Here is a 27,545-nt window from a genome sequence, read left to right on the forward strand (position 1 = left end):
GGGCACCAACCACCGTGAAGCTTCCCCCAAAACTGTAATTTAAACCAGCCAGCAGTTCCTACAACATAATGTCATCACTTGTCATTTTCAGATCTAGGTGAAAATGAATGTGATATGTCAAGCCTGTTTGTACTTTTTTTTAAACAGACCTCAGCATAGCCTCACTAAGCAAGCTGCTAGATGTGGCATAGATGTCTTAAGTCTTAGAACTGATAGACCCCCTCTCCCCATACACCACAACCCACCTTCTCTGGCTGTACCAGCTTAATAAACATGCATTCACTCCCTTTGTACAAAAGTTCAAGGCTTTTTATTTTTGTCCGAACCCTCTAAAATGCATGTCACACATGTATTATATCTTACGAGCCTTTGACCTGATACAAGTCATAAGATTTTATAGGCATTTTCATTTCTGTATTGTATGTTGCAGTTAACCCATTCTAATAACAGCATTCGGTTCTCTATTGCTGCAAATTTCTCATGCACAGTCTCACTTGCATCAGCACAAAACCTTTGCATTCAGCGGCTTCACTCTGTATCACAGAAAGGCACACTGAAATGACTCATTCATAAACCACTCGTGCTTACCATGTACCTACTCAGTTTTCAGTTGTGATATTATGCAAATGAGCTCTAGGGTTTCACTATCTAGAATGACTTGCACCATTAAATGCAGAATATTAGGCAGAGGTAGATGGCTGCAAAGGAAACAAAACAATAAACCACATACACAAGGAAAGGGGCAAGTGGATTCCAGAAAGCTTGAAAGCACCATACCTATGGGCCATGTCACGATGGACACGCATGGTCCGCATATCAGTGAAAGGCAAGGTTTGTTGTTTTAAACTTTGTATTTGCCTGCGTCAATAAACCCAACATCGGTCTACACAAACCACAAGTTTGCTAGATGTAAAGACAACAAACTACAGGAGCCATGTGGAGAGGGAGAAAAGATGGTAAACTGTAGACGGCAAACACCTGGCTGCATCAATACCTAGCAGTCTAACCTCATACATTACACATCCTACGCTGTCTACACAATCAAGACCATTAATTCTGGTAAAAAGAGAATATGATTTCTATTGCACTGCACAAGGCCCTTCATTAGCCTTAGGATGTAATACGATGTCAGAAATTGCTTCTGCTGTTGCTATCTATATGGACAGAAACATCAAACAGATCTTTACCCCAGTATAGACAAAGAGTTCGTTCACCTCACATCTGCCACAAACACAATTTACAGACTGACAATTTAGCCACAGTCCAAACAACCCCCCAATTGTAGTTTTCCATACAAGCTAAGTTTAAAACAGAAAGTCTTTTCAATAACACTTTCCTTACAAAGGAAAATTGCAACAGTAAACTGCCGGGGATAAATGGCAAACAGCATTACATGTTCACAGTTGCCTACTGAAGGCAAATATGTACCCCAGTAAACACGCATCGAAGAATAATGCTTGGATCAAGGGGATTTCCATGGTAACAATTTTAGTGTCAACCACTTCTCTCTTCAGACACTCTAGTGTTATACTCTGTCGTGTATCATAAACAAATCTATGTCAACACTTATTTGGGATCAAACTTCTGCAGTCTGCATCAAGCAGTGGATAATGTTTTCATGCTTGATGATGGAAGCATTGCTCTGCAAAGACATTAGTCAGGGTCACGTCACATCTGTGAAACAGTTTGATAACAATATTTACAAACTCTCAACAGTCTCTGCTGTATCCAGCTTTCCCACACTCACAAGGAGAGGGCACCCAACACAAACAACCAGCTTGTCAAATATCACACCACATTTTCATATTTCCATTAATATTCCATCCTTAAAGATGGCACAGGTTTGCTTACTCTTACAGATTTTCTACAGGTTGACATCTAGCACTCTGGCTATTATTTTAAGCTGTTATATCTGTTGCACCAAAGGTTGCATGATAGTTATAGCCTATAAACAATAATAATTGTGATATTGAACCATTGTCACGCAGCTTAAAATATTGGATTGGTTTCGATACAAAAGAAATTGGTAAAAACAAAACAAAAACTAGCAAGTCCTTTGTCAGATATCGGCACTGGTGTAAACAAGTACCACTGAATGGTAATAACTGGATACAAATGATACAAAGAGCATTCTAATACAGTGCAAAGGTTTCTCACCCAGGTCTTAAATAGGCAACGACTCTTTACATATAATTTAAGGTTTACTTTTGATTTCCTACATATCAGCTGTAAAGATAGGCAGAAATACCCACACAATCTGGCCACTACAATATAAAAAAGGGATTAATCAAGCGATATATTTATATCACTGGGTAGACATGTATTCCTTGGCTTTAAACAGTATCTCCATATTTTATCACGCTGAATATGCCTGTCTTAACACAGAAATATGGTTTAGGGTTTTTTTTAGGAGGGGAATAATGAGAGGGATCAGAGTTTTTGGTGGAAAGTTAAGGCTCACATGTACCTGCTTTTTAACAAAATATTTACCATGACAACCAAGGCATACGTCATCAAAAGCTTCTTCATATACAAAATGAAACACACTGGAATAAAAATAAAATAAAATAGCACCATAAAGCTCTTGCAGGTGAAGACACAGGTTTGCAAACAAAGCAGCTCACAGACTCACACAATCATATATATATATAGTTGTCTTGTTATGCAACCAGTGACTGCACTTGACACAATCATAGCAATGGCAGTCTCATCTTTCGGGAAATGACCGGCATGTACAGCAGAGCAGGGCTACAGAAGTCCCTGGAACTCCTTGCCTCCCAGCAGTCATTCCAGTGAAAGTGGGGGGCATCATGCCATGCTGTTCACAAAAATAAGGAAGCTTCCTTTCACAATGCAGGAGGTAGTCCAAACATCCTTTATCAAAGGTCAGTTTCCTCTGGTTCTTGTTGTTCCAGCTGACGTTGCTGCATCTGGTGTTGATGGCTGGTTGGTACTTCCAAGGCTAGTGATGAGTCATCTTCGTCTTCTGAAATTCGGTCCATCTCTGCCATATGAGAAGGCAGGCCACTCTCATATCTAGACACCTGTTGGCTGCATTCCTCTTTGATTCGTGTGAGGAGTCGGCGAACCTCTCTGTTGTTGGGTGCCAGTCTCAAGGCTTCGACAAGGTCGCTTTGGGCAGAGCTGTACTGAAGGCTGTCTCGTTTGGCTCGAGCCCGTGCATAGTAGGCCTCAAAACACTTTGGTTTCAGCTCCAGAGCTTTAGTGGCTAGCTGAATGGCTGCTGGATGATCCTGTAGGAAACACAAAATAATGGTCTAGACAATGTCTGCATGTGTGCATAGTCAGGCCCTCATATACAAAATGTAATAACCAAATTACATAGCACTAAACTATGAAATGGCAATAACATCTACGCTTTTAATGCATTCTCGGTCTTTGTTCTTCACACGCTGGAAAACTAAATTATGAGAGCTGACTCACCCCCAACTTGCGTTTGCAGCGGGAAAGATTCAGCAGAAAGTTAAGCCTGAGGTCATGAAATGTTCGCCCCTCCTCTCCGAGTCCCTCACGAGGGAATTTCTTTAAGGCATACTGGTATCTCTGGGCCGCCTCCTTTATGCGATTTTTCTGTTGATGAAACACATTCTCGAAATCCAAGTTCCTTTTCTTTTTTTCGGGCAATGGGATGCAAGCATATTACAAGTACTCTAAACCATCATGTACTGGCTTTTGGACAAATGTAAAAAATCTAAAACATGCATTAGCAAATAACCTCTCTGACATTCACCTTCTGTATCTAGATATGGACCCATGGTAATCATATGTGATTTGAAACTGGTGAAAATTCAAGAGCTATATATGAAATAACTGCCTGTTTGATTGTTGACAAGATTAGCAAGTTACTCATGGTTCCAGCATGACACTAGTATCAGAATGCTGACCTTGTACAGGATATTCCCATCCTCCATAAGCTTGTTCAGTAACAATAGTAGGACATCAGTCTTGCCTGCAGCCATAGCCCAAGTCTCTGGACCTGATCATTAGGAGAGATAAAAGAAACAAACCACGTGGAAGAAATCGCAAGAAAGGCTTTTTAAAATTTCGGTCTCTAATCATAAGTAAATATATAAGATGTGAACCTAACAATATGAAACATGCTTCTAAACTGCCATCTCTCTCTTTCTCTCTTGAGATAAATGGAAAGTGAGAAACACTGGGGTAGTAGTCAGTCACAACAGGCAGGTAGAGCACCTTGTCTATAATATTCAGCAACAAAGTAACTCACCAAGCTTTGCGCCCTTGCGAAGGAAACAAACAATGACGGCTGTGTTGCGGCAGCCAATGGCACGATCTAATGGCCGCATGCCATGAACATCTACATGCTCAATTTGGGCACCCTTCTCAATCAGAAACTGTACCTGTAAGAGATAGGGATAATTAAGTGCATACATTTTCTAGTTTACAATTATTAGCACAAGAAAGACAAACCACTCAAGAATGACATCCACCTATAAAGGGCACGAATATTCCTAAAAATAAGACCATCCATGCTGTTTCTAAAAGGCAGGGCTATTGAAACTGCTATTTAATGGGCCTTTTATTGTGGTCATGAAATACTATAAAATGTCTAGAAATACAAATTGATATAACAAGCAAACATAAAGATGCAGCAAATTATTCATCTAAAGAACTAATTTTGTTCTTTCACTCACCACTTGAGCATCTCCATAAAATGCAGCCAGGTGCAGAGGTGTGCGGCTATTGTTGTCACTGTGGTGGATGTCTGCCCCACGGTGGGTGAGGGACTGCACGATCGTCAGGTGACCTTTCAGGCATGCCCAACAGAGAGCAGTCAAGCCCTCCTTGTCCTTTCGCTCCAGCTGAGCTCCCTTGGAAAGCTACACGACACACACGAAAACATGTAATCTTTACTGATCTCCACTCTCAACTTCACAACAGCCCATTCTGGCTGACTGGCTGCTATACATGAAGGCAACATAATTTCAATGTATTTTTATATCTGGCCATAGCATGTGTGTGTGGGGCTGGTGGTGGTATGCACAAGTACATGTGTGGGTCAGAAAAAAGTGTTGGTCATGTAAAACTTGAGCACTTACACTTACAATCAACATTACCAGGAACTATTCCATAACCTACTGCAAAAAAAAAACAACAACAAAAAACACCAAAACAAAAAAAGGCAGCACAGTCCTCACATACCAACATTTCAAGAACACCAAGATGGCCCTCGCTAGCAGCAATCATGAGTGCTGTGCGACCATACTTGTCGGTCTGTTCAATGTCTGCTCCTGCTAGCAACAAAGTGTCAGCTATTTCCCATTTGCCTGCCTTGACAGCACACAGCAGGGGAGGAAAGGACTTTGCATTGGGAGCCTCTATATCAGCCCCTTCTTCCAGCACGTATTGAACCACTTCCTTCCGTCTATGCAGGCAAGCTGCTGTGAGTGCTGTCACCAAAAAAAAAAAAAAAAAAAAGTTAAACCAAATAAACCAAAGTTGATGATATCGGTGTTGTGTTTAAACAGGTAACTCTAACACATGAAAATCTACCACATTCTGTGTGCTAGGAAAACAAAAAATTTTATTTCTTTACACTATCAAAGATTTTTTTTCAGATGCACAACTCAGATATATTTATCTGGGATACAAAATGTCTATTTCACTGTAATGGATCCTGAGTAAACAGACATCACTGACATTACAAATAAATTATAAATTTCAAACGATGAAATCGAATCCTACCAAACATACAAATGATGGTATCACAAAGAAACAGCATTTAAAAACAAATTCTTATCATATCTTTATACCAAGCTTGTTAAAGTTAAAGGTAAAAATATGATCACAGTAACTTTACACCCTGCTGACCAGTACCCTATGAAGAACATACCTGTTTCCCCCAGAAGCGAGTCCACTGTGTTAAGTGCTTCTCCACGGGTAGCATGATGCAAGTATTCAACGATCTGCACATCAAATGAAGAGATGTTGACATTAGCTGGGCAACTCATGAATGAGGTATGTCACATTGAAAAAACCTTTATGATACAATAATGCCCTCAGTAAGAAAGCTATCAGCAATTCTTAACTGTCATGTTCATTAGTTTTTAACTTGGAATATTCTTTCATGCTAGCATTTCAGCTCTGCCCAAAATAAGACATATTTATACACAAATGCACTTAATCTTCCTCCGACATGCATGCTTTCTCTCTCTCATACACAAATTGTATACATGCAAATAAAAGAACACAATTGTACACATACAATTGTACACAGCCCCCCCCACACACACACACACAGTTGTACACACAAAATTAGCATAAAGGTCTCGATGCCAACAAACCCAAACCATTTACTGAAATATCTGGCAATGAAAAGTCATGATAGCTTTTTTTTTTCCATTCAATAAAAATTCACCATTCTTACATTTTTTTAATCACCACTGAATACTCTGTCCACAAGATGTGTAAGTTACTGATGAGAGCCTATAAGCTGGGATGAAGAATGCCTGACTAGGAGTAACAACTCACATGTTTGTTTCCAGTAGCTGCTGCCGCTGACATGCACTGCAAAGTAGCTTCTTGCTTGGTTGGCTCCCCTTGATGAGGACGCCATTCCAGCTGAAGCAGAAAGGCCAGGGCATCCATTGGCCACACATAGCAGCATGCACAGCAGCACACTGCCCCTGCTTGTCTGGCTGAGGAGGCTAGCGACAGACAGCAGACAGCCATTACTGATGATAGTTGTCGAATGTTTTGTTTGGACCTGCTGAGACTTTTACATGTCTTGTGTAAAGGTGATTTTGTCTGTGAACTTCTAATACATTTTTATCCAAACTCAGCCTTATATTAGTGAAATGAGATGATAGAGCAATATCTGCAATCTAACACCTCACCCCTGCAGTGCCTAATGAAGGAGAGACTGGAATGGAGAGCTTCATCAGCTACACATCCGTCACATAAATAAACCAAGGATTTAAATTAACTCATCACTGGCAACTTCCAACAGAAACAACACAGCTTTCACAGGCAGGTTGCCTTTTCAGATATACCTCTGAACAGCTAAATGGTACAAAATTAATTCTGAGTGTATTAAAATTATTATAGGTTATACAATGATGCATTTCTTATATATGGGGGGTAGGGTATTGAATGTTTTACATTGAGCCAGCAACTATAATATCATGGCTAAGGCAGCCAGCCCAGTAAACAAATGCCACATGCGCAGAAGGAACAGCTTGCACAAGACCAAAGCAGAACCCAGGACAGCCAACCCTCACTGTATTGGTGACAGGTGCTAACTGTTATACCACCAACCGCCCTCTTATACAAAGGGAAATTTATACAAAGAACATTTGGGGGATAAAAAGAAAATACAAATAACACAGACATTAAAAAACTGGATGTAGCAGCTCCTCACCCTTGCATTTCGAACACACAGCATGCGCATGACTTCCCGGTGACCTGCTGCTGCAGAGTAGCAAAGCGCTGACATGCCATTGTCTGATGTGGCATTGATGTCGGCACCGAACTCCAGTAGCAGTGCCACCATGTCCGAGAATCCCTCTTTGGATGCCACGCACAGCAAGGGTGCATTACCCAGAAACTCAGTTCTGACATTAGGATTGCCTCCTGCTAGAAGAATCAGGCGACTAACCTGAAAAAGTAGATTGTTGGCTATGACAAGGCATAAAGAAAATATGTCACCTGATTTTCTGGATCATCAGGCACACAGACTTCGAACAAAAACGACTGTCAAATGTTTACAATATTATTATCCAGAAAACATTTTAAACTGGTGACCTGGTACAAATAAATTCAGTAGTCTGTTCAGTTATTATTATTGTTCTTTTCAAACAACAATTATTGCAAAAGAAACATAGACAAAGAAACTGTTTTTTTTTTCTTCTTTAGGTGGCTCCCCAGCTTAGAACAAAACGAATCTTTTCTCTCTGTAGTACTGACCTTAACATTGGGGCAGAACACATTACGATGGGTTACCAAGGCCTGGGAAAGGCTGTGAGAGCTGAGGCACATCCAGAAGGCTTGCATGTCTCGTGAGGAGTACCCACGCTGGCGACCAATGCTCTTGTAGATATGAGCCTTCAGGATGTGGTGACCAAGCTCCATTGTTTTATCTGCTGGCAAGGGTGCCACAACTCGGGACAGACGAAAAGCCATCAGAGCATGTCCCAGCCTGTAACATGTCAAAACCATGGTATGGTATATGTTCAGAGATTGTGATTCTGAGCATTCTGAAGTAATATTTACCAAACACTGACACATTCAGCTCAAAATTAAATATTCCAGTAAATAATATCTTTGGCTGTAACTCACAAGATTGTTCATCTGTTCAGCAAAGTAATGATTAATGATAGCTTCCCTGCATCACCCCCTCAAAATGCATACATTCCTTTGACATAGTAACCACAATATGGACCTCTCAACATCCTTAAGTAGAATACTGTTTAATTTACTGGCTTACCAGTAAAGTGCTGATTTAGAATGAAACTTTGCTTTTTTATTACATCATACTTTACAAATGATAACCAAAGTCAGCATAACTACAAAACACTGCGAACTTCAGACCACAGTTTTAAACAATTTATCTATTTCCACTTTCCACAATCCCTAAACCTTAAGAAAAAGACTGTCACAATTCACATAGCAAAAAAACCTCCAAGCACTATGGAAAGAACACAGCCAACAAAAAATGTAAAAGCTGAACACCAAATGCTAGAAAAACACTTTAAAAATGGTATGCCACACCTGTCTAAAAGAAATGCATGTTACATAAATGGACAAACAAAGCTTACACAAAGAACTTTCAAGTTTTGTTCAAACTACTCATGCTCTCATTTAACCTCTCCACCCTTCCTTGCCCAGGTCAAATTGAAATTATTGTGTTCATTAAATTTTAAATGAAATTTAATTTGTGAATTTTAAAAATTTAATACTATTTTAAATTCTAAATTTAAAATCAAAGCATTACTCATGCTTAAATGAAACGATGATAAGTAACAATATGTGCTAGCAGAATCATTAACAATGATTTCAGAAAGGAATCACTGTAGTGGAAACAATGAATGCTGTCTGCCTTTGGTGACAAATATGGAGCATACAGTCACAACTTCAAGAAGCTGGAATAATAATGATGAAAAGGTGAAAAGGGGAGAGAAAACGGAAAATGGAGACAGCTTTTAAGATAAAAGAGTTTTTGTTTGTTTTTATTACTTTTTTTTTTTTTTTGCATACAGTAAAAGAGAACAACAGAAATAATCAACAACTTCACAACTGTTCATACCAACTTGGATTAGGATTTATACAAAAAGTATTTTTCCAATGAAATGAGATAGAGAAAGACAATTAAGCTGGCATGTACCATGCGAGGTTCAAGCAGGTGTAGGTACTGTTACTCTTCTACACAGTTCACACCTGCGAATGTGAATGTCTGCATGGCTAAAGTCCAATTACTCAGTTGTGTTGTTATGTTGATAGTGATTGAGTTATACTTAAACTCAGAAGTTCCAAAAGAGTTTGTAGGAAACTTAGGAAATATCTGTAAAGCATTGATATCTTCTGTTAGCCGATTCATGACATCATCTGAGGCTTCATAAGGCATGGATGAGTGTGATTGTGTTTTGAACAGCTTTCTACTAAAGTCCATGTATCTCATTTTTACAGGACCTTTTCTACGATTAGTTTTTAATGGGACTCACTATGTCTGACATCACTAAAATCATACGACAGAAAAAATTCAAAGCATGTAGGGACAACACCAGGGTTTTCTGTTTAGGTATCTATGATGGATGTAGCTCATAGGGTGTGGGCATGTTTTACTTTGGGCAGGACAGACAATAAGGAGATTGCAAGTAAACTATATAGATATAAAATTTGTTTTGGTCACTTTCGTATAAACACAGGTGGCAAGAAAATGATTCTTGAAACACTGGGACAGACATGAACCCGTGGTATGAACTCTGATGCTCTCATCACAGAATGGACACATTATAAACAGGGTCAGTACAGAAAGCTTAACACCAAATGCATGTGGATACTTCTCACTTTGTGATGGAGATCCAACATGAATGCTTCGTGCTGTGGGATGGACACAAAGTATAAGCTTGACCACTTATTTCACTTTTCATCATGGAATAATGCACATTAAAGACATGGAAACACATTCAGTGGGATTTATACTATAATATAAACATGGTTACTGTTTACTATAGATGTGAGGATTGACTACAACCAAAGCAAATTGTATGACAAAACATTGTTAAGATTATCAGTGTGCATTCTTTTATGGTTATAATGTAAAAAAAGTCTAACATGCCTGCAGTCATCAGTGCTCAACTGCTAAACAAACATCTATGTTAGTAGTTGGTGACAGACAGACAAGCCCTTAACATCACTACTTAAAAAACTGCTGAAAACAGGAAAAACATTCTACTGTCAGTCTGATTCAAGATTTATCAGGCAGCAAAGCTGCTGTTTCTGCCATTACTCTGCGGCACTTACATTTTAGATAATTATGAGGATGGCTGATGAAAGAAATGAGCTTGGAATGTGAACAGTGAGCAAATGCTTTAGAACACCATATTTTGAATGTTCAGATGCAGGAAGGGACAAACACATCATGTGCTTCATCATCTACTTCCATAATATCCAGCCATGAAACATACATATATGTATTTTGCAATCATGGGACAGGGGAAGGTCTGACGCTCAGCACCAAAAAGTAGCATTTGTCAGTCATCTAGTATAAGTTATTACACAGTGAGCATTTCTTCCTTACATGACTGGGCCAAGAAACCTAACAACAATGAACACTTATTTTCTGATTTGATCAGTCAATGTGATCATAAGCTATGCAAGGTACATTCTTGAATTTGCAGTCAAGTTTGCTGCACATATTTTTTAGATTATTTATATTCCAATCTTGGAAAATGATTTCTGTTGCAATGATCTGGTAGCTCTTGGAGATAAGACAACAGGAGTTTAGTGACAAACTTTCAACAAATTACCCAGAACAGAATAATCCAGAGGGAAAATAACTAGTGTTACAGTCAAGATAGCAAGAACAGAAGAACTAAAATATTTAAATCTCGGCTGAAATGTAAATGTGACAACACAAAGCTGTTGAGGGTAACACTAAAAATCTGATCAAGGGCTGTCTGTAGGAGTGCAGACAACTGAAATGCTCCAATTGGTATGCTGCATGAAGTGAATTCAATGAACTATTAAACTTCTGCATTTGAATGATGATGCTATTAAAACTATTAGTATAACTACATGCACTACTGTCATGACACATGGCCGGGAGAAAAATTAGTTTTATAAGAGTGAATTTTTAGTTTAGATTATTATTATATATAGCATACAAGATGAGAGTTCAAAACAGCCATCTACTAACTAAGAAGCTGTCGTATTTTCCTCACCAGAGGATAATTTTAATCTACCTATTTTTTTTTTTAAGCTTTTCTTGGGAGGGGATGGGAGACAGCAGCAGGGACGAAGATCAAACCATTCTCCTGGAAGAAAAACATCTTTAGGGTCATTTTAAATTGGTCCTGTCTTCTCTTTCTCACAGAACCAAGCGACTATCACTGGGATAAAATGCATGTTCATACCAAAGCAAACTGCAACTTAAAGAAAAAAAAAGAAATAGCAGGGAGTCCATAACAAAGCATGCATGCAAGACGTTGCCCAGTCCAATGACTGAAGGAAACCCCAGTGAATTAAAACTGCATTTTCTTCTGTTAATGCACAAATGTGGTTCAGCGGAAGCTTTACTGAGGAACATCCTCACCTGTAGTCAAACTCCGCACTGCTGCTCATATGAACAGGGATGAACAGGGAGAGAGAAATAAAACAAAGAACATGTTAGAATCCACGTAAGTCTAGCCTCAAATAAACCAAAAAGGAGGAAACCAAACTGTTTTTAAAAACATGAAAAACAAACTTTTTAAAATAATGATCTGCAATAAACAAGACTGCCGAGCTAAATCAGGCTACAGACCATACGTACACAGCTTTTGTCTGATTTAACTGTGGTTTACAAGTACAAGGATATTGCCGAAATCTATTTTTAAAGTCACTGTTCAACTGTATTAGTGTGTGGCTCACATCTAAGTGTAAGGTTGTTTTTTTTAAACTTAGCATTATACTTTGGATCTGTCTTTAAAAACAGCCCACTATCGCAAATATAGTCAGCCCTTTGAAAGCACTAAAAACACGGTACAATTAAGAATGCAGTAATATGTTCACATAAATGATACTGACAGGAACGTCAATGAAGTGGCATGAAGATGTCTGTGTTCATATATTTTATGTGCAGTCAAAACACATCATCTGCAGCTGATGACAGTGAGCCTAAAGTACTGAACTATTTAAAACTTTTAGAAGCACACTCAATATGTAACTTCTTACTTTGTTTGACAAATGGTCAGCCCACATATAGTTTGCAAAATATACAATAATTTAAGACAAGGAGTGAAAGAGAGAGAGAAACCAAACCTTAGTCAGCTATTTGTTTCACTTTGCTAGCAAATCTTGTAAGATCCATCAAGAAGCTGTCAAAGCTTGAAATTTATGGTAAGTGCAGGTATGCCATTAATTAGCCTACAAGAGGCAACAGACCAACAAGTAACATTTGTCATTACCAGAAGCTCAACAGTTCATAAGACTTCCCCACTGCAAAGACTAGGTAAGCTGTAACTTAAACTCATTTCATCTTTGCTGAAATTTGTTAATTTATTTTAACATCTGTGATCAAACATGTGCTTCATTCTCATTTTGAACTTGGCTTCAGCTGACTGGACAGTCCTGTAATTTTATGATTCTGGACTTCTGTTGTTGTTTTCCAGCAAAGCAAACATGCTGTTTGTCAGTGAATTTCTTTCTTTCCATCTTTTTTTATTCTTATAACTTTGATGCATGCACCAAATCCATGCAGGTGCACAGCTTTGAGAGAAAACTTGATAGAAGTATTTATCTTCCCTCCGCTAACTGAATATAAATAACATTTTAACATTTTCTCTTCATCTACTTCAGTGTAAGCATTAGTTCATGTCCATGAGCACACAAAAACAGATTTTGCCCACATGCACTACTATGCTAGTTATACAACTCTGGTGATCACATTTTAAAGTCTGCTAGCAACGTGAGATACAGGATGTAGGAGAAAGGATGGACTGAGCCTATTCATTCACTCATGCCCTATTTTGAGCTGATAATTTAAGGGATTTTGATAAGGGAGACTAGATTTACAATAACTAGTTCAGCTCAAATAAACTTTGCTGATAGATGGATGTTGTAGCTTTTCCTAATTCACTGGCTTTTATCTTTAAAAATTCTTCAGTTTTGTAATTAGACCAGTAAAACCAATTTGTACAAAACTGGTAGTTTTGAATGTTAAAGGTGCAAAGTGCTTGTCAGACCAGTGCTGTTTGATATTATTACTATATTTTGATCACTTTATCAACACCAGCTCTCGACAAAGAAAGCATGTCAATCCAATCCACATGAAGGAAAAAAGGTCATGCCACACAAATGAATGAAAAAGGTAAACTGAGACTGAATAAAGAAAAAAAAAAATCTATCAGCCTACACAGAGCACAAAGGAAATATTTTAAAACTTGATAAACAAAAGCATACACAATACTGTGCTTGAAAGGACTCACCGTAGATCACACAAGAATTTAGGTGTATCTGCATCATCTCTTCGTATTAACCACTCCCTGAAAGCAGGGTGAAAGAACATGTATGTTGCATCTTTCCGGCGGTACAAAAATCCAGAAAGAACAGCCATCCTATGGCAGAAGTCATCCCACAAAATGTAGCGGTGTTGTATCCAGAATTCACCGTCATGAAAATAGTCTCCAATGTGAGAGGGTAAAGGGCAGCTAAGCACACTCCCAGGATGTTTGAAACACGCTCAAAAGAGCGAACACTGGAAAACTTGAGATTGAAGTGAAGTAGGAACACTTCCGAAACATTAATAGGAAGAATTTTGTAGTTTGAGCTCTTTAACACCAGGTGACCTTGCTCTATCAAGTCCAAGACAAGTTTTGAGTACAGAAAACTCCCCTTGCTAAGCGACTGTACATGGGAGCAGAACTTCTGCTGCGCAGCAGTGTCAAACTTGCCATGTGGAGCAACATTGCTGCGCAGCACGGAGCTAGTGTTGAGGCGGTGGTTGATGTATTCCAGCATGTCCTTCACTACCATCTCATGACCACTGGTGCTCACTCCACCACCTGTTCGATCTATCACAATGTGGTGAAACGGCAGAGGTCGTACAATCTCTTGAAGCACAGTTGACAGGTCAACACAAGCTTCAGCCATGAGGGAAACTTGTTGGCATGGCGCACAATGAATGATGCGATGGTGTCCCCATAATCTGGTTTGTGGAATTCTGCTTCGTTGAGTGAGTCTACTAGAATGAGGCAACTGTCTGAAATGATTTTGCCACTATTTTTCAGCGTGCGTAGAGGTTCAAGGATCCCCCGAACAAGAGACAGTGAGGGGTTCTGCATGCACTCTCGCAGACTCAGCACTTGCTGAAGTTGTGGGTCCTGTTGAAGAAAACAAGAATTATTTTTTTTTGCTGCATAATGTAACTGCTATAATTTTTACAGTGATGAAAGTGGTAGACAGGTAATTCCAATGAATCTAAAATCTTCAGTGAAACCATTTCAAGAAGAGAATGAATTATTTCTAACTCTTTTATGGGAATCCTTTTCACTTTATAAGCATTGTCTGGTTAACAGAGTAAACTTTGTCTAGAAATACACAGCATGAAATACTGACAGCATGAGTTCTTACAACTAGTAACACCTCCCAGCTATTCCCTCCTAAGAGGCACAGTCACAGAAGCAGAGAAACAAGAGACAAGTGTTCACTAATCAACATGCTCCATCACCTGTGTCAGGAGGTCACGATATGCCTGTAGCTGAGGTGCTCGAGACAGGTATGCAGCCAAACTGTGGACAAAATCTGGCACCATGCAGGTGATGTTGTTGTCAGCCTGACATACATGGTATGCAACTACCTGACTTCCTAGATTCTGCAGTGAGGCACAGTTCAAGTTGCTGGTAGATGCTGACAAATGACCAGTGGGAGTGTTCCCAAGCTGGCTGGAGTGCCAGTGTAAGAAGCCTTTGTTACATGACTACTAGTAGTGCTCATACTAACACCAGCACCACTGTTGTTGCCAGCACTGGTGGTGGTGGTGCCAGTGGTGTTGAGAGTTGCTGTAGGACTGTAGTTGAAACCATTTGTGAGGTTATGGCCATCACCTTTCGTACCTAAAGAAAAGATGTAAGAAACTTTAAAAAAGATCAAATGTAAAAGGTGAATTACAAGAAAAATTGAGGGCTGTTGAGAAGAGGACACTTATAAAAGCCTGCAACAGAGATTAACCTCAGTATTTTCAATCTATTCTTTGCATCTCTTCTTATCCAGTTCCCATAGTCTCACACTCCCAGAATGCTGTTCATTCAGTCACAGTAAACATGGAAGAGCTAACTATAAACAAGAAACTTGACAATACACAAAGATTTATTTTCTAATGAACAATGATAATGAAATAGAACAAATCTGTGCAGTAAAGGCATACCTCCTCCAGCAGTGACAGAGCTGTTGCTGAAGCAGCTGTAGGCAACCAGCTGCTCTACAATGGCTGTCTTGCCACTACCAATGCCACCCATTACAGCCACACCAGGGACTCGTGATGCTCCATCACCATTCAGCACCTACAGAATTTCAGGAATGACATGTGATCAGATTAGGTCAACAAGGCCGAACTGGTTAAGCTATGATTTTGTACATATCCATGCATGAACATGCACACACACACACATGTTAACTGGAACTGTTGATATCTGAGATAACCAGGAAATTTCAGAACTTATTTATACTTTTTATCTTGCTAATTTTTAAAATCAAGTCATTAAAAACCAGTTAATTTTTATTTTGGCCTTGTGGGAAACCATGAAGACATAATGCTATGTGCTGATGGTGACTATATAAAACTTACACAGCACTTTGTTTTGACATCACTGTCTTTAAAGACATTTGGATATTTTTCATAAGGACTTTAGGCGCCTTTACTAGATGATTCCAGGTGATTTTAGAATATCTACTATTGTTCATTTGTCACAGACGTACAAGCATCTGAAGACAAGATAGGGAACAGGATATTTGTCCCTGGACTCTTTAGGTAACTTTTGTTATCATAATTCATTCACAAACACTAGTGTTCAGACATCGAGCAATGTGCATGCATGTTTCATCTTTTGATGCCCATGATCTTACTGACCATTTCCATCTCCTTAAAGACCCATTCACGTCCCAGGAAGAGAGGCTTGCCCTCTGGATGTGGCACCTCAAAGACAATTGGCCTGAGATGGAGCTGTGGAGGTCGAATTGGTGTAAACACAACTGAAATTAAACAAATTTAAAAATATCATACACCAGATAACATTGTACAAAGTTTAAAAGCCAGATTTGCCACAAGCAAACTCTAAAGGCAAAAAACAAAATTTAGCACACCTTGAAAAAAGATTTTAAATGATAAAGTACAGGTAGAAAATTTGTTTGAACAGAATATCAATCCCTTTAGCTGGCAAAAAATGATGAGTGAAACGTTTTGTAAACATAACTATGTTCAATATATCCTCCCAATAATAATAAAAGAAAAAAAAAACACCATCACACCTCGCCCATCAGAGTGTGCAACAGTTGCTCGAGCAGATCGCCGTAGAGATGAGCGCCGTTTGCCAGTGAACATGGGCAGCTCCTCTATGGCACCAGGCATGGATGCTGTGAACAAATCACCAGGTATGTATAGATGTCTGCAACAGCTTACTGTCATTAGCATAGTGAAAGTATGTAAGAAGTAGGCATCAAATAAAGATTTGTTGAAACAATTCCCACATTTTATGCTTCAGTCTGCAAGGACGCAGGCCAAGTGTATGTAAGAAGATGCATAGAAGTGTGCACCATATGCCTTGTATGGGACTGAGTGGTAATAATACTAAATTCTGACCCATCACCTTAGAAATATATCTATAATATGTCGTAATATATTCTGTCTTCCAGCATTAAATATAAATGACAAAATGGAATAATAGCATATTCGTGTCTCTGCCTTCAATGTACTCTGAAAAATGATTTGATTCAACAAATTTTACAAGTGAAAGGATCTTATATAAAATAAGGAGGTCAAAGTCCAAAAGCTACGTAGCAGACGGCTTACTAGTAATAGAGTGGGGCGCTGGTGTGTCCCAAGTGGACTGACACTGTGGGAGGTACTAGTGCTGACAAGGGAGGCCACGCTGTCAGAACTAATCTCTCGGCTTCCAGGTGGAAAGTAGGTCTGTGAAGGATGTCGTGAACCCACAGCCACCTGCTCACCTGAAGGATACTGACAAAGAATCCACTCAAATGAATAAAATGGAAGAAACAGGTACCAGACAACAAAATGTAAGAATGGAGGATGATAGAGAACTTGTTAAATAGATTCACGATATCATTCCTTGGCATAGTAACTCCAAGTGGCAGTGTACATGATGCAAAAGAAGAAAGATTTAAAGCATGAACAAACTTACAATAACAAAAACAACAAAACTTAAATTTTGAAAATACACAAGTGACTTCTAAAATGTTCTACTTCCAACTCAAAGGTTTACAACGACTTGTGCCATCTCACAAACACACACACAAAATGAAAAAAGTACCTGTCAGAGTAGACATGGGACTTGTGTCTGACAATCCTTTTTCAGGAGTGTTGTCATTGCTGGATGAAAGCGATGATATGCTGTTGCAGCTCTGTTCTGTCTGGTTCGCCATGTGTAAAGGAAGCGATCCTGGGTGACTTGCTTGTCCAGCAGTGTACGGCAAGTCGGTCTGACTGCCTGCTCCTGGTGGCAAAGTGCCTGCATGATGTCGACCATGTGGTCGTTCTGCAATCTGTGAGTTCATTCGCTCACCTAGCAACAAACCTAGCCGCATCATCAGGTCGTTTTGGGCAACATCTGGAGGTGGTGGAGGTGGGCTCTCTCTACCTGCAAAGGTAATGTTAATCACAAAATCAGTATTAAAAATAACTATGCATGATTAAAAACTGTTTTCAGTCATGATACGCCAAAATTATCAAAGCAAATATTAGGTGCGATGGATCAGATATTCTTCTTCCCCTCTAAAGTCAATAAGCCTCTAGGAAACTACCTTTATCTCATAAAAACTGTGCATAGTTAAGTGAAAAAATATAAAGTACACCTCATATTCAGTGATCCCACCTTGCTCACATAATTAAAATCTGCCAAAAACTTTCGTATATGATAAAATGCTTTGATAGACTTGCTCCAGAGTTTTTGCCTTTGTTTAAAGGGATGTCTTGTATAAAGGAAAAGCTTTGCAAAAGCTGGCTGAATGATTTGGTCAAGATAAATTGAAGAGAATTCTCCCACATTAACATTTGAGCAGGTCATGCATCTTTTCAGGTTATCCAGAGTACAAATATTATTTGAAGTTAATGGGTGGAGTTCTATACACATGACGCTGGTTGCCAAACTCTGTGAAGCTATTTCTGCACTTGGCTCTTCTTTAAAAGATCCTGAGAGAGAACAGAATTAAACAAGCAGGTTCCTGGCACTCAATGTCTCGTTTCTGAGGCTGCTGCATCAGTCATCAGGATGCCATGATGCTCCCAGTTATCTCTGCAGGCTTCAGCTGGCACCCCTCTTCTCCTGGAGTATTTCAGATGTTTCTGGGGGTGGAAGGGAATATGGAGGGATGGGTGAAGGAAGACAGCATAATAGTAGTGGAACTGTCTTGGCACTGTATTGATTAGACACCATACAGCCTCTGCTGGCCACTCTGCAACCCAGCCTGCCTCTTGGCTGCAAGGCATTATCGTCTATGCCTTTCCACCTCTCAGCTCCAAAAAAAAAAAAACCCAGACACTTGTTGTTTACATCATTTGTCTGTAGCAGTCTAGGAATCATGGGAACCGCTAAACCTGCAGTCTTCAGCAGTTATTACCATCACATTTTGTGAGCACTGGTAGCAAGTTAGTACAGAACATAAAGCAATCAAGTATAATAGGTCTGCAATACCTTTTCTTCCTCAATACTGCATACAGTAATACACACTCCATACAATAATTGTAAAAGTAACAACTGTTGTTATCACCTACATGTTAAAAATGTGTAAAATTAACACTATCTTTGTCATTCTTTCATGTAGCTGCAAGCAATAATATATTCTTTGAGTAGAACAATCTTTGTAGAAGTTAAAGAAGACACAACCATTGTTTTCTTCTCTGTGCAGAATTTGTGTAACACGATCTTGGTCTTCTATTTTAACGGTTTCTTCCTGAAGTAATGCTTCCTCTTATTACAGACAGCATGGCTATCTTTTGCTGTACTACCTAAGTTGTGTACTACATTGTCTTTAGCTTGGTCATAAACATGCACACATTTACACATACACTGCAAAACTATGTACCGCTTGACGCAGCCTCTATACCTTCAGAACCTCTTCCATTCACTACACCTAGGGTCCATCACCTTACTTCTACCCTTACAGTCACTCCTCCCAGAAGAGGGAGCATGAGAGAGGAAGGGAATTACACGAGACATAAACAGGGTGTGAAAGACAAGAGGTGGCGTGCATGAGACAGACTCACCGCTGGCGTCCAACTCATCGCCGCTGTTGTCGTCGTCGTCATCATCGCCGGCAGTGGCAGTGTCGGTGGTGATGAAGTCAGGTGAGCCCAGGCCGAGTCGCTGCTGTTGCTGTGGCCGGCCTTGTCGCCGCTGTAGGGGATGGGCGGGGGCGAGACTGTAGGGGGCAGGATGGGCTGGAAGTAGCGGGGGCGAGCTGGCACAGCGGGTGGCGGCCCCTTCTTACCTGTCAACACATCAAACCACAACATGATGAGCGAAAGATCAAAAACGACCGAATAGGAATGTTTGCGATGGCTTAATCAACGGCACCCATGGAGACAAGCAGCAAACCATAAATCTTCCAGTTCGCCTTCAAAAAGTGTGGTTTGTGCGCGAGCTTCAATGACTGATATTCTTCTATACAACGGTTTGTCACGATTCGATGCCTGCAGCATTCGTTGTTGATAACAACAATGTCAGCATTCCCAGTGAACCGACTGGACGCAAGCTCTGTGATGCCCACCTTAGGCTGGGGTGGCTAAACAATCTCGATCGGAAACAAGGACTTGTCTATAAAATATCCATCTTTTTTTCAAATTCATTTTGAGAAGCACATGTCTTACTTCTCCAATCATTAATAAGATTGCTCTCCTCTGTCTAGCCTTGATAACACCTTCCACCTGTTCAGTGTGAACTTACTAGACACCTACGTGCATGACTGGCGTGCAGCAGGTGGAACTCACCAAGTCCTGTAATGTGAGCACAAAACCTACCTGCGTCCCGCTAGGTAATGTATAAATGCTGGAGTTAGCCGGTCTCGGAGAGAGAGAGAAGACAATGCAGGTTATTCCACAAGAGCAAAGCTGCGACTGAGCGCCTTGAGGGCTGAAACTCAGACCCAGCGCTGTCCTGACAACCACCAGAACCTCAGGCTCTCCCACTACACGCAGTTTAAGGTGATGCGCGGGTGTCGGCGGAATGCCCCGCTTTTTGGTTCTCATCACTCGCATGGATTTTTTTTTTTAACTGGGGAGTGCGGGATAGGATAGTGTGCATGTGTGTGGCGTGTGACGTACAAAAATAACAATTTTTAAAAGTTTTTTCCTCGATGCGAAATACCAGCGTTTTTTTTCCCCTTTCGTCAAACATCTTTTCTGTCGGAAGAGAAAAAAGAAGGTTGGAATGGATGGAGAAAAGAAGTCACGCCATTCACCAAAAAAAGACGAACTGATCTTCGCCGCTTCTCACCTCAGTAAAAGTTCCCTCCCTTCTCCCACTCACCGTTCCGTCGACGAGAAATAGTTCTGAGGTATGAGCCAACTTCGGCAGGTACTCAAGACCCTCCCACCTCCTCCTCTTCCGCTGGCGGTCGTGGTGCTCCCTGTGCACGCTGCACTTCCAGCACTGCACCTTCAGGCTCAAGGTGAACACAAACTACCCGCCCTGCCATCCCCAGGCTTCTCTGGGTTTAATTGTTTTAGTTTTAGTTGCTAACATCAGCTGCACGCAAGGGAATGGCAACTCCTCGAAATGGTTAGTGAGATGTGATGAGCCCGCTGTCATCCTAAACATCAACGGCTAACACTAACTAATCAACAACTGGCTTACTGCTCGCCGCTCGAAAACAGACATAACATTGTTGAGGTGAAGACAGATGACACCTCAAAGAATCATCGCACCACAGCCTTTGTCTAAGCTCAGTTCTACTAGACCTTCTCACTTGTTTAATGCCACCACCCTTGCTCTTCCTTTGTGCTCAGGCAATCCGTGGTGTCTCGCCGATGCAGCGATCACCAACATAAACTGCAGGAAACAAGCGGTGGCCTCCCCCACTCTCTGCTGCACACCAACCGATCTCCAGCCCCCTACACCCCCCTGGCTCCCCCCGGCGGAGGAGGAGAGACGCTCGGTCAACACATCGCCGGATGACTGCGGGCGCTTAACCACCAGTCGTTAATAATTTGCTCTCGGTGTGCGTCACACCCGCTCACCACTCCGTGTCTGGGTGTGTCTGGGCCCCACTGGCACTACCAGCTTGCAGATGCTCCAGTCTCTCAACACTCCCTGTAGGCCTCAGACATGGACTGTGAACATTTAATGTACAAGATAGAAAATAAATCACACACACACAAACAATTTACTCCAAAAACAGAACAAGGAAAAAGCCAGAAACAATTTTCCTAAGTCTGCACAATGTCCAGAATGTTCTGCTCTGCCTATGCTGTCTTGGAACAAAGGATGCTATGGTTCATTCTTCCTGCCACTGCTTCCACCTTAACCTGGGTTGATCGGTAAAAATTCTCTTTACTACTTAGTTCTGCTATTTCGTTTACCGATGTCATATTGATGAACATTGTGCGAATCTGACTGCACTGACTCTCCAAGATTGAATCCAATTCATTCAGTCCCCCAGTTAAGACAACAAAAGTCTGGCTGCAGAGTTCCCCAAGGGACAGAAAACACTAATTACCCAATACACTCAGGTAAAAACCTCTCCCAATGCTTCCACGAACCTGTGTTCAATTCTAATAATACCCACAATAACAAACCAAACATCCTTCGCAAATTTGTAAAAATAACCTCCAGCCATCTAGCTAATAAATATAATGTATTATCAATAAACAATTAGAGCATGTCACAGGCGGTCTCTCAACCATGAAAGAATGATGTTCACACGACCGATTTTGTGCCTAAGGCGGAACACATCAGTACGGTTATTTTTTAACATCATTTAATCGCATATTTTACCTCTCCATGCACATAAACATTTCAGAAACACTTCCATAAATATCTTGAGTACATCTAACAGCGTGATCAACTAGTTCCCCTGTTCATTACTAAAAAGCCTTTTCTTCTGTAACTCGTCCTTCTCAACCAACAGGTCTTGTGATTCCTCTTTCGTAAGGATGTCCGTAACTCGGGTGTTCGCTAATTTGAGGACATTTTTTTTTTTTTGCATGCACGTGCGCATCGACAATTCATGATGCTGCTTGCCGTCCTTTTTATGCTGTCGTCTGACCCCATCAGACGAGATCCCTCTTTATTTCCATGGCTGATCAACCATCTCGCCAAACTGCCACACGTCGCCAGAAGGCCATTTCCAGGTCTACATAAAGTATATGGGGCGGAAGCTGGGGGCAAAAGGGTGAAAGTGGGCTGCAGGGGGAAATCTCGCTCATCATCAATGCACGGCGTTGTTTGCACTAACCGTCCTTTTGCTGGTCGCTTACCACACGGGGAGCAACTACCGTGGAGGTCACGACACCGCGCAACTTCCGCCCTGACCTCCTCCCTGTGATTACATTATGCAGATGACGCCACCCCGTCTCCCTCGAGCTACCCTTGCGTCTGGGCACCTGGCCCTCCACTGTCCTCATCTACACAGCATGTGCGCATGCACCCACACGTGCTTGAGGGAGGGTGGATGGATGGGTATATCATTGATTAAGGGAGACAACCATCTTCATAACGATGTCTGACATTTGATTGTGGTCTTACCAAGATTTCTGAAGCCACTAGCGATGCCAACGATCCTTAGTGGGGTTCTGCTCATTCTGCAACGAGAGGATGATGTCTTCTCCCCCGGGGGTAAGAGTGGTGTTGAAAAGACAGGAGCATGCTGCATTCCGTATTTGTGAAGCTGTCGCTCATCTACAGATGACTGTGATGTTAATATTACATCGTATGAAGCACCCGACCAACGAATACTTAATGAAATGACTTTAAGTGTGTGTGTGGAGGGGGACCCCTGCAAGTCTCACCAGGCGAGTATTAATCATCCCATGCATAAAGCAGAGGGGTGGATGGGCACACACCCCACCCCCAACCCCATCCAGCCCAAAGCATTACTCAAGTTTGGCGAGGCAATCTGCTCGAGAGCTTTGCCAACAGTGGCACACACAATGGCGGGGACTGAGTGTCCTGTTGCGAGGAGGGAAAAACGAGGGAATTAAAGCTAGTCGCTGCATGCATTAGTGGTGTGGCCTTGCACGACACGGCGTGGGCCTTGCTGACGGTCAGTTCACACAGTCACTGGCAGGGGCAGGTTGGCGTGACCTGCACAACAAAGGAGAAAGGGTGTTGCGAGGAGGAAAGCGAAACTCACAGGAGTAACAATGCCGCCGACAATTATTTTCTGGATGTTTTTTTTTTTTTCTCGAATAATAATACTAGGCTACAGATATGAACCTTTCCCTTAAGGTTGTTTTTCTTGTTCTTCCTCAACATCATCGCAGGGAAGGCTCTCACAAGGAAAGCTCCCCTCTACAAAAAGAAATGAACGATGACCATCTGGAACTATGTATCCCCTGTATGAGGTGTATCGGTGCCTAACCTAGCAGGTACATATGCTCTACCTGTTAAAAAATCGTGGAACCCGCTTGGATCCGCCTTCATCACCCCTGTCCTCATAAGCCATAGACATCTGTCACCTGTGTCCAGCTGATAACAACTGATTTGGTATTAAGACCAAACATCATCTTCAAGATGGACGCTGAAACTCCTCACGTGACGATTACGTGGATAAGGACGCTCATAATGCATCCATTCAACGTAACAACAGTCTCGTGCATTTAACAGATTTGGAGATTGTAATTTGGTAGAAATTTCTTACGCACGTGCAAACACACACACACATCCTGATGACTAATGTCTTCTATTGTTCAAGGCATCGAACGCCAACAAATGAATAAATAAATATCGCAATCGACAGAAAGCACTGCAGGCCCCGGCAAATCTAAAGCCCTCGCTACTCTCGAGCAAAAGGCTAAAGGCTGGGAGGGTGGGTTGGATTGGGAGGATGGAGCACAGGAAGGAGGCAAAGAGGAGTAAGGGAGACGGCACTGGTTGTTATTGATTGCTTGTGTACTGGCGATGGCACCAGAGGGCAAGTCCCGCTGTCCTCCTGCCTCACGGCCAGATGGCGGCGATAGGGACTGCCGCTGCCTGCCTCCTCCGGCACCGCGCGCCCTCAGCGACGGGAGGAGGGTGGGTGTTGTCAAGGAAGGGCTCCATGGGGTGGCGGGGGCGATGGTGATCAATGAGCAGGCTGAGGGTTGTATAATACAGGAAGACGAAACCTGTTTGTGCTGTTGAGGACAAGGACGCGCCTTCAGCACCTGCGCCGCCTCCTCCCATCACACATTCGCTGGCGCACAATGAGAGAACTCTTGACATACGCGACTGAGGACAGCGACGGGAAAGAAGAACAGAAAGAGACAGCTCGCACCCACACGTTATGCAGCACAATCATAATTGATTATATGTGGATAATTGTAAGAAACAACGTGGTGGTGGTGCTGGGATGGGTGGGTAGGACAACGGTTCCAAAGACTTTCTACTGATGGACGCACGGGTTTGTTTCTGTTCCGTCCCTCGGGCAAGAACCAAAGCCATTTCACAAAGACCCAGCTGCTGTGGTTCTTGGCCACCAGACAAAAGACCACGAACACAGATCTGCTTCTTTGCGAAATGGAAACACCAGCTGAACGCCGGGTGCGAATGCACTGTGCGAAGGTCCACAAAGAATGGCTTCGACAGACGTGACAAGCCAGGAACATGTCTGTCTCAACGACAAGGCAAACAAGCCGACTGCAAATCTTTGCTAGCTACCTTTCACTAACCTCCTCCAATAAAATAAAAAATACTACAAGAGAACATTTCATGTAACGTGTGTATATATCAGTCTAAACAAGCCCATCAGTAAATTAAAAAAAGGGGGAAAAGATGAGTTGGGGGATGTAGCTGTAAAGTAAAAGGAAAGGTCAAAGGCCAAAGCCCCTCAGAATAAGTGCAGCGACTGACCTGGTGTCCGCACTCGGTGCTCCATCATGGCTACCACTTCCGTGCTGCCAACAGGTTCAAACAGCAGCAGCAGGCTGGTCGCACCGCCTCCATCACTCTCTGCGCCACTTGGCGGAGCTGGTCCAGCAAGCTAATCCTCCCAGCGCTGTGGCCCGCATGGTGGTCGTCACCCAGTCTCTCCCACACACGCAACACGACAGACGGCCTCACGACACGGCCGTCCGGCCAGCAGCACCGATAGCACTGCAGCGCTGGCCAAAAGAAGGGAAGAAAGATCGAGAGAAGAAGGGAAGGGAGGAGGGATCTGGCTCCTACGCCGCCTTTTGCACTACCCACCCACCCCACCTCCAACACCACGCAACAGCAGACGTCGGCCGACAACTCAGCGCGCCCCCATCTCTTTGGCCATCCAATTATCTCCCTTCGACTTAGAAGCCTGTCCGCAGCATGGCGCTGCAGCGCCTGTCCACAGCGGAAATAGTCTCCCTGGTGCAAGAGCGGCTGCTGAGATTAAGCAGGAACCGGTGATTATCTCTCCCTTACAAGCGATGAAGGTTGAGGAACAACCGCCGAGGATGGCTGCTCTGGCTTCCGGTGATGAACGGCCCACCCGCCTGACGTCACATGGGTGTAACCAGGCGTGAGCATGCTCAATGGTGCGCGACAGCGGTGCACGGCACACACAGGCGCTGCTGACTCCCGATCAAGATGTCAAATTTCACAGTCCGCCAGCGCCGTGTGATCGAAGCCCCGATGGTTCGAATCCTTCGAAGTTCTCCTCGTGCACACCAGACGCCTGCGTGATTTGCGTGTTAGACGCGGGGTTCAAAAGCCAGAGGTGAATATAGTCCATCCAGTGAAGAAAGACACGAGGTAGACGCTGTTCAGAGAGAACTAGACACGATGTAGACAACCATTCAGACTTCAATCACCGTAGTGGTTTGACCTGAGTAAAAATAACTCCACCAGCCGCTTTCCCTCCACACACACACATACACCGTCCTGTTGCGTCTTTGTCGTTCATACTTCGCCAGGTATTGAACACGGCTTCCGTGCGCCTGCTTGTTCCTCTCGCCTGCTCCTTGGCCCTTCATTATCCCCCTCCCTCACCTACCGTTGACTGGCTGATCTGCATGACACAGACACCCCTCCCACCGTCCTCTCACCGCGCCAGGTGCGCCAGCAACTGTGGGTGCATGCACCGTGCTCACCGAGGCCTCAGCATGCGGATGCGCGTGTTTTCGCTGGCTGAGAGAGGGTCGTGTGAGCTGGTTATGTCGCCCAGACTTGTCACGACATGTAATACTGAGGTTCATGAGGGCACCAAGACAAAAAGTCCGTCTGGGGAGGCGAGTGCGCTGACCTTATCCCCGCCAGCGCCGGGTGGTCACACAGGCAAGGCAGGCACGATATTCTCGTCAAAGGTGCGATGCACCCCGCGACAACTTATATCAAAGTAGGTGAGTTATTCACCCCCCTCACTCCCCCAACCTCCACCGAGCGACGAACGAAGCGCTAAGTAGGTCAAAGTGCAGGGAGTGAAAGGGACAGCCAAGCTGTGAGGTGAGGTTGCCAATCAGCCGCAGGTAGGTTCACCGTCCTCACGAGGTCAGCGGTAAAGACAGGGTAGGTAGGGTCAGAGAGGTAACAGCTGCGTGAACACGTCGAGCTGGGTTAGTGGCACCTCACTTCTTTGTTCCTCCATTTCCCACATCTTCCCGATCCGTTCTTCTCTCACTCTATCCTGGCGTCCTGTAGAGCAACAGTGTGTACCGCGTATGCACGCCTTGTATACGTCGCACGCGCTCGCCGCTGCACACGGCTGCGATGGTACGTGAGGTCGCGGCAAAGGTCAAAAGGTGAAAAGCCGCGAAGAGCAGAGGATACAAACCTCTAACTCGCGACACGAAAAGATGCTAACGGCCATACTAGCCAGATTATGACGACTCTGGAACGTTTCCACCCCTCACCCTGTGTAGCTTGTGTTGTTGTTGTCGTCGGTCGCTGACTGCACGAGGTCGTCGTCTCACCCAGCCCCTGATCACGCGCGTGCTGACCTTACCACGCGTGTGTTGGTTGGTCTTT

The 27,545-nt window shown here is 42.6% G+C and overlaps 1 protein-coding gene across 1 annotated transcript; it reads right to left on the bottom strand.

Moving 5' to 3' along the window:
• Positions 1-143: 143 nt before the first annotated feature.
• On the bottom strand, positions 144-27,424 carry LOC112556397 (protein TANC2-like). The gene is given in 24 exon segments (XM_025225373.1): positions 144-3,254; positions 3,445-3,591; positions 3,906-3,997; positions 4,250-4,382; positions 4,677-4,862; positions 5,185-5,432; positions 5,876-5,948; positions 6,514-6,632; positions 6,635-6,689; positions 7,403-7,639; positions 7,948-8,179; positions 11,795-11,815; positions 13,668-13,818; positions 13,821-14,300; positions 14,303-14,561; positions 14,909-15,088; positions 15,091-15,293; positions 15,605-15,740; positions 16,307-16,428; positions 16,705-16,809; positions 17,246-17,413; positions 17,727-18,053; positions 19,679-19,902; positions 25,461-27,424. Coding segments are annotated over 20 exon segments (3,549 nt in total). The 5' UTR covers positions 16,805-16,809; positions 17,246-17,413; positions 17,727-18,053; positions 19,679-19,902; positions 25,461-27,424; the 3' UTR covers positions 144-2,879.
• Positions 27,425-27,545: the final 121 nt, after the last annotated feature.

The sequence above is a fragment of the Pomacea canaliculata genome, linkage group LG2, assembly GCF_003073045.1.
Source record: "Pomacea canaliculata isolate SZHN2017 linkage group LG2, ASM307304v1, whole genome shotgun sequence".
NCBI lineage: Eukaryota > Metazoa > Mollusca > Gastropoda > Architaenioglossa > Ampullariidae > Pomacea > Pomacea canaliculata.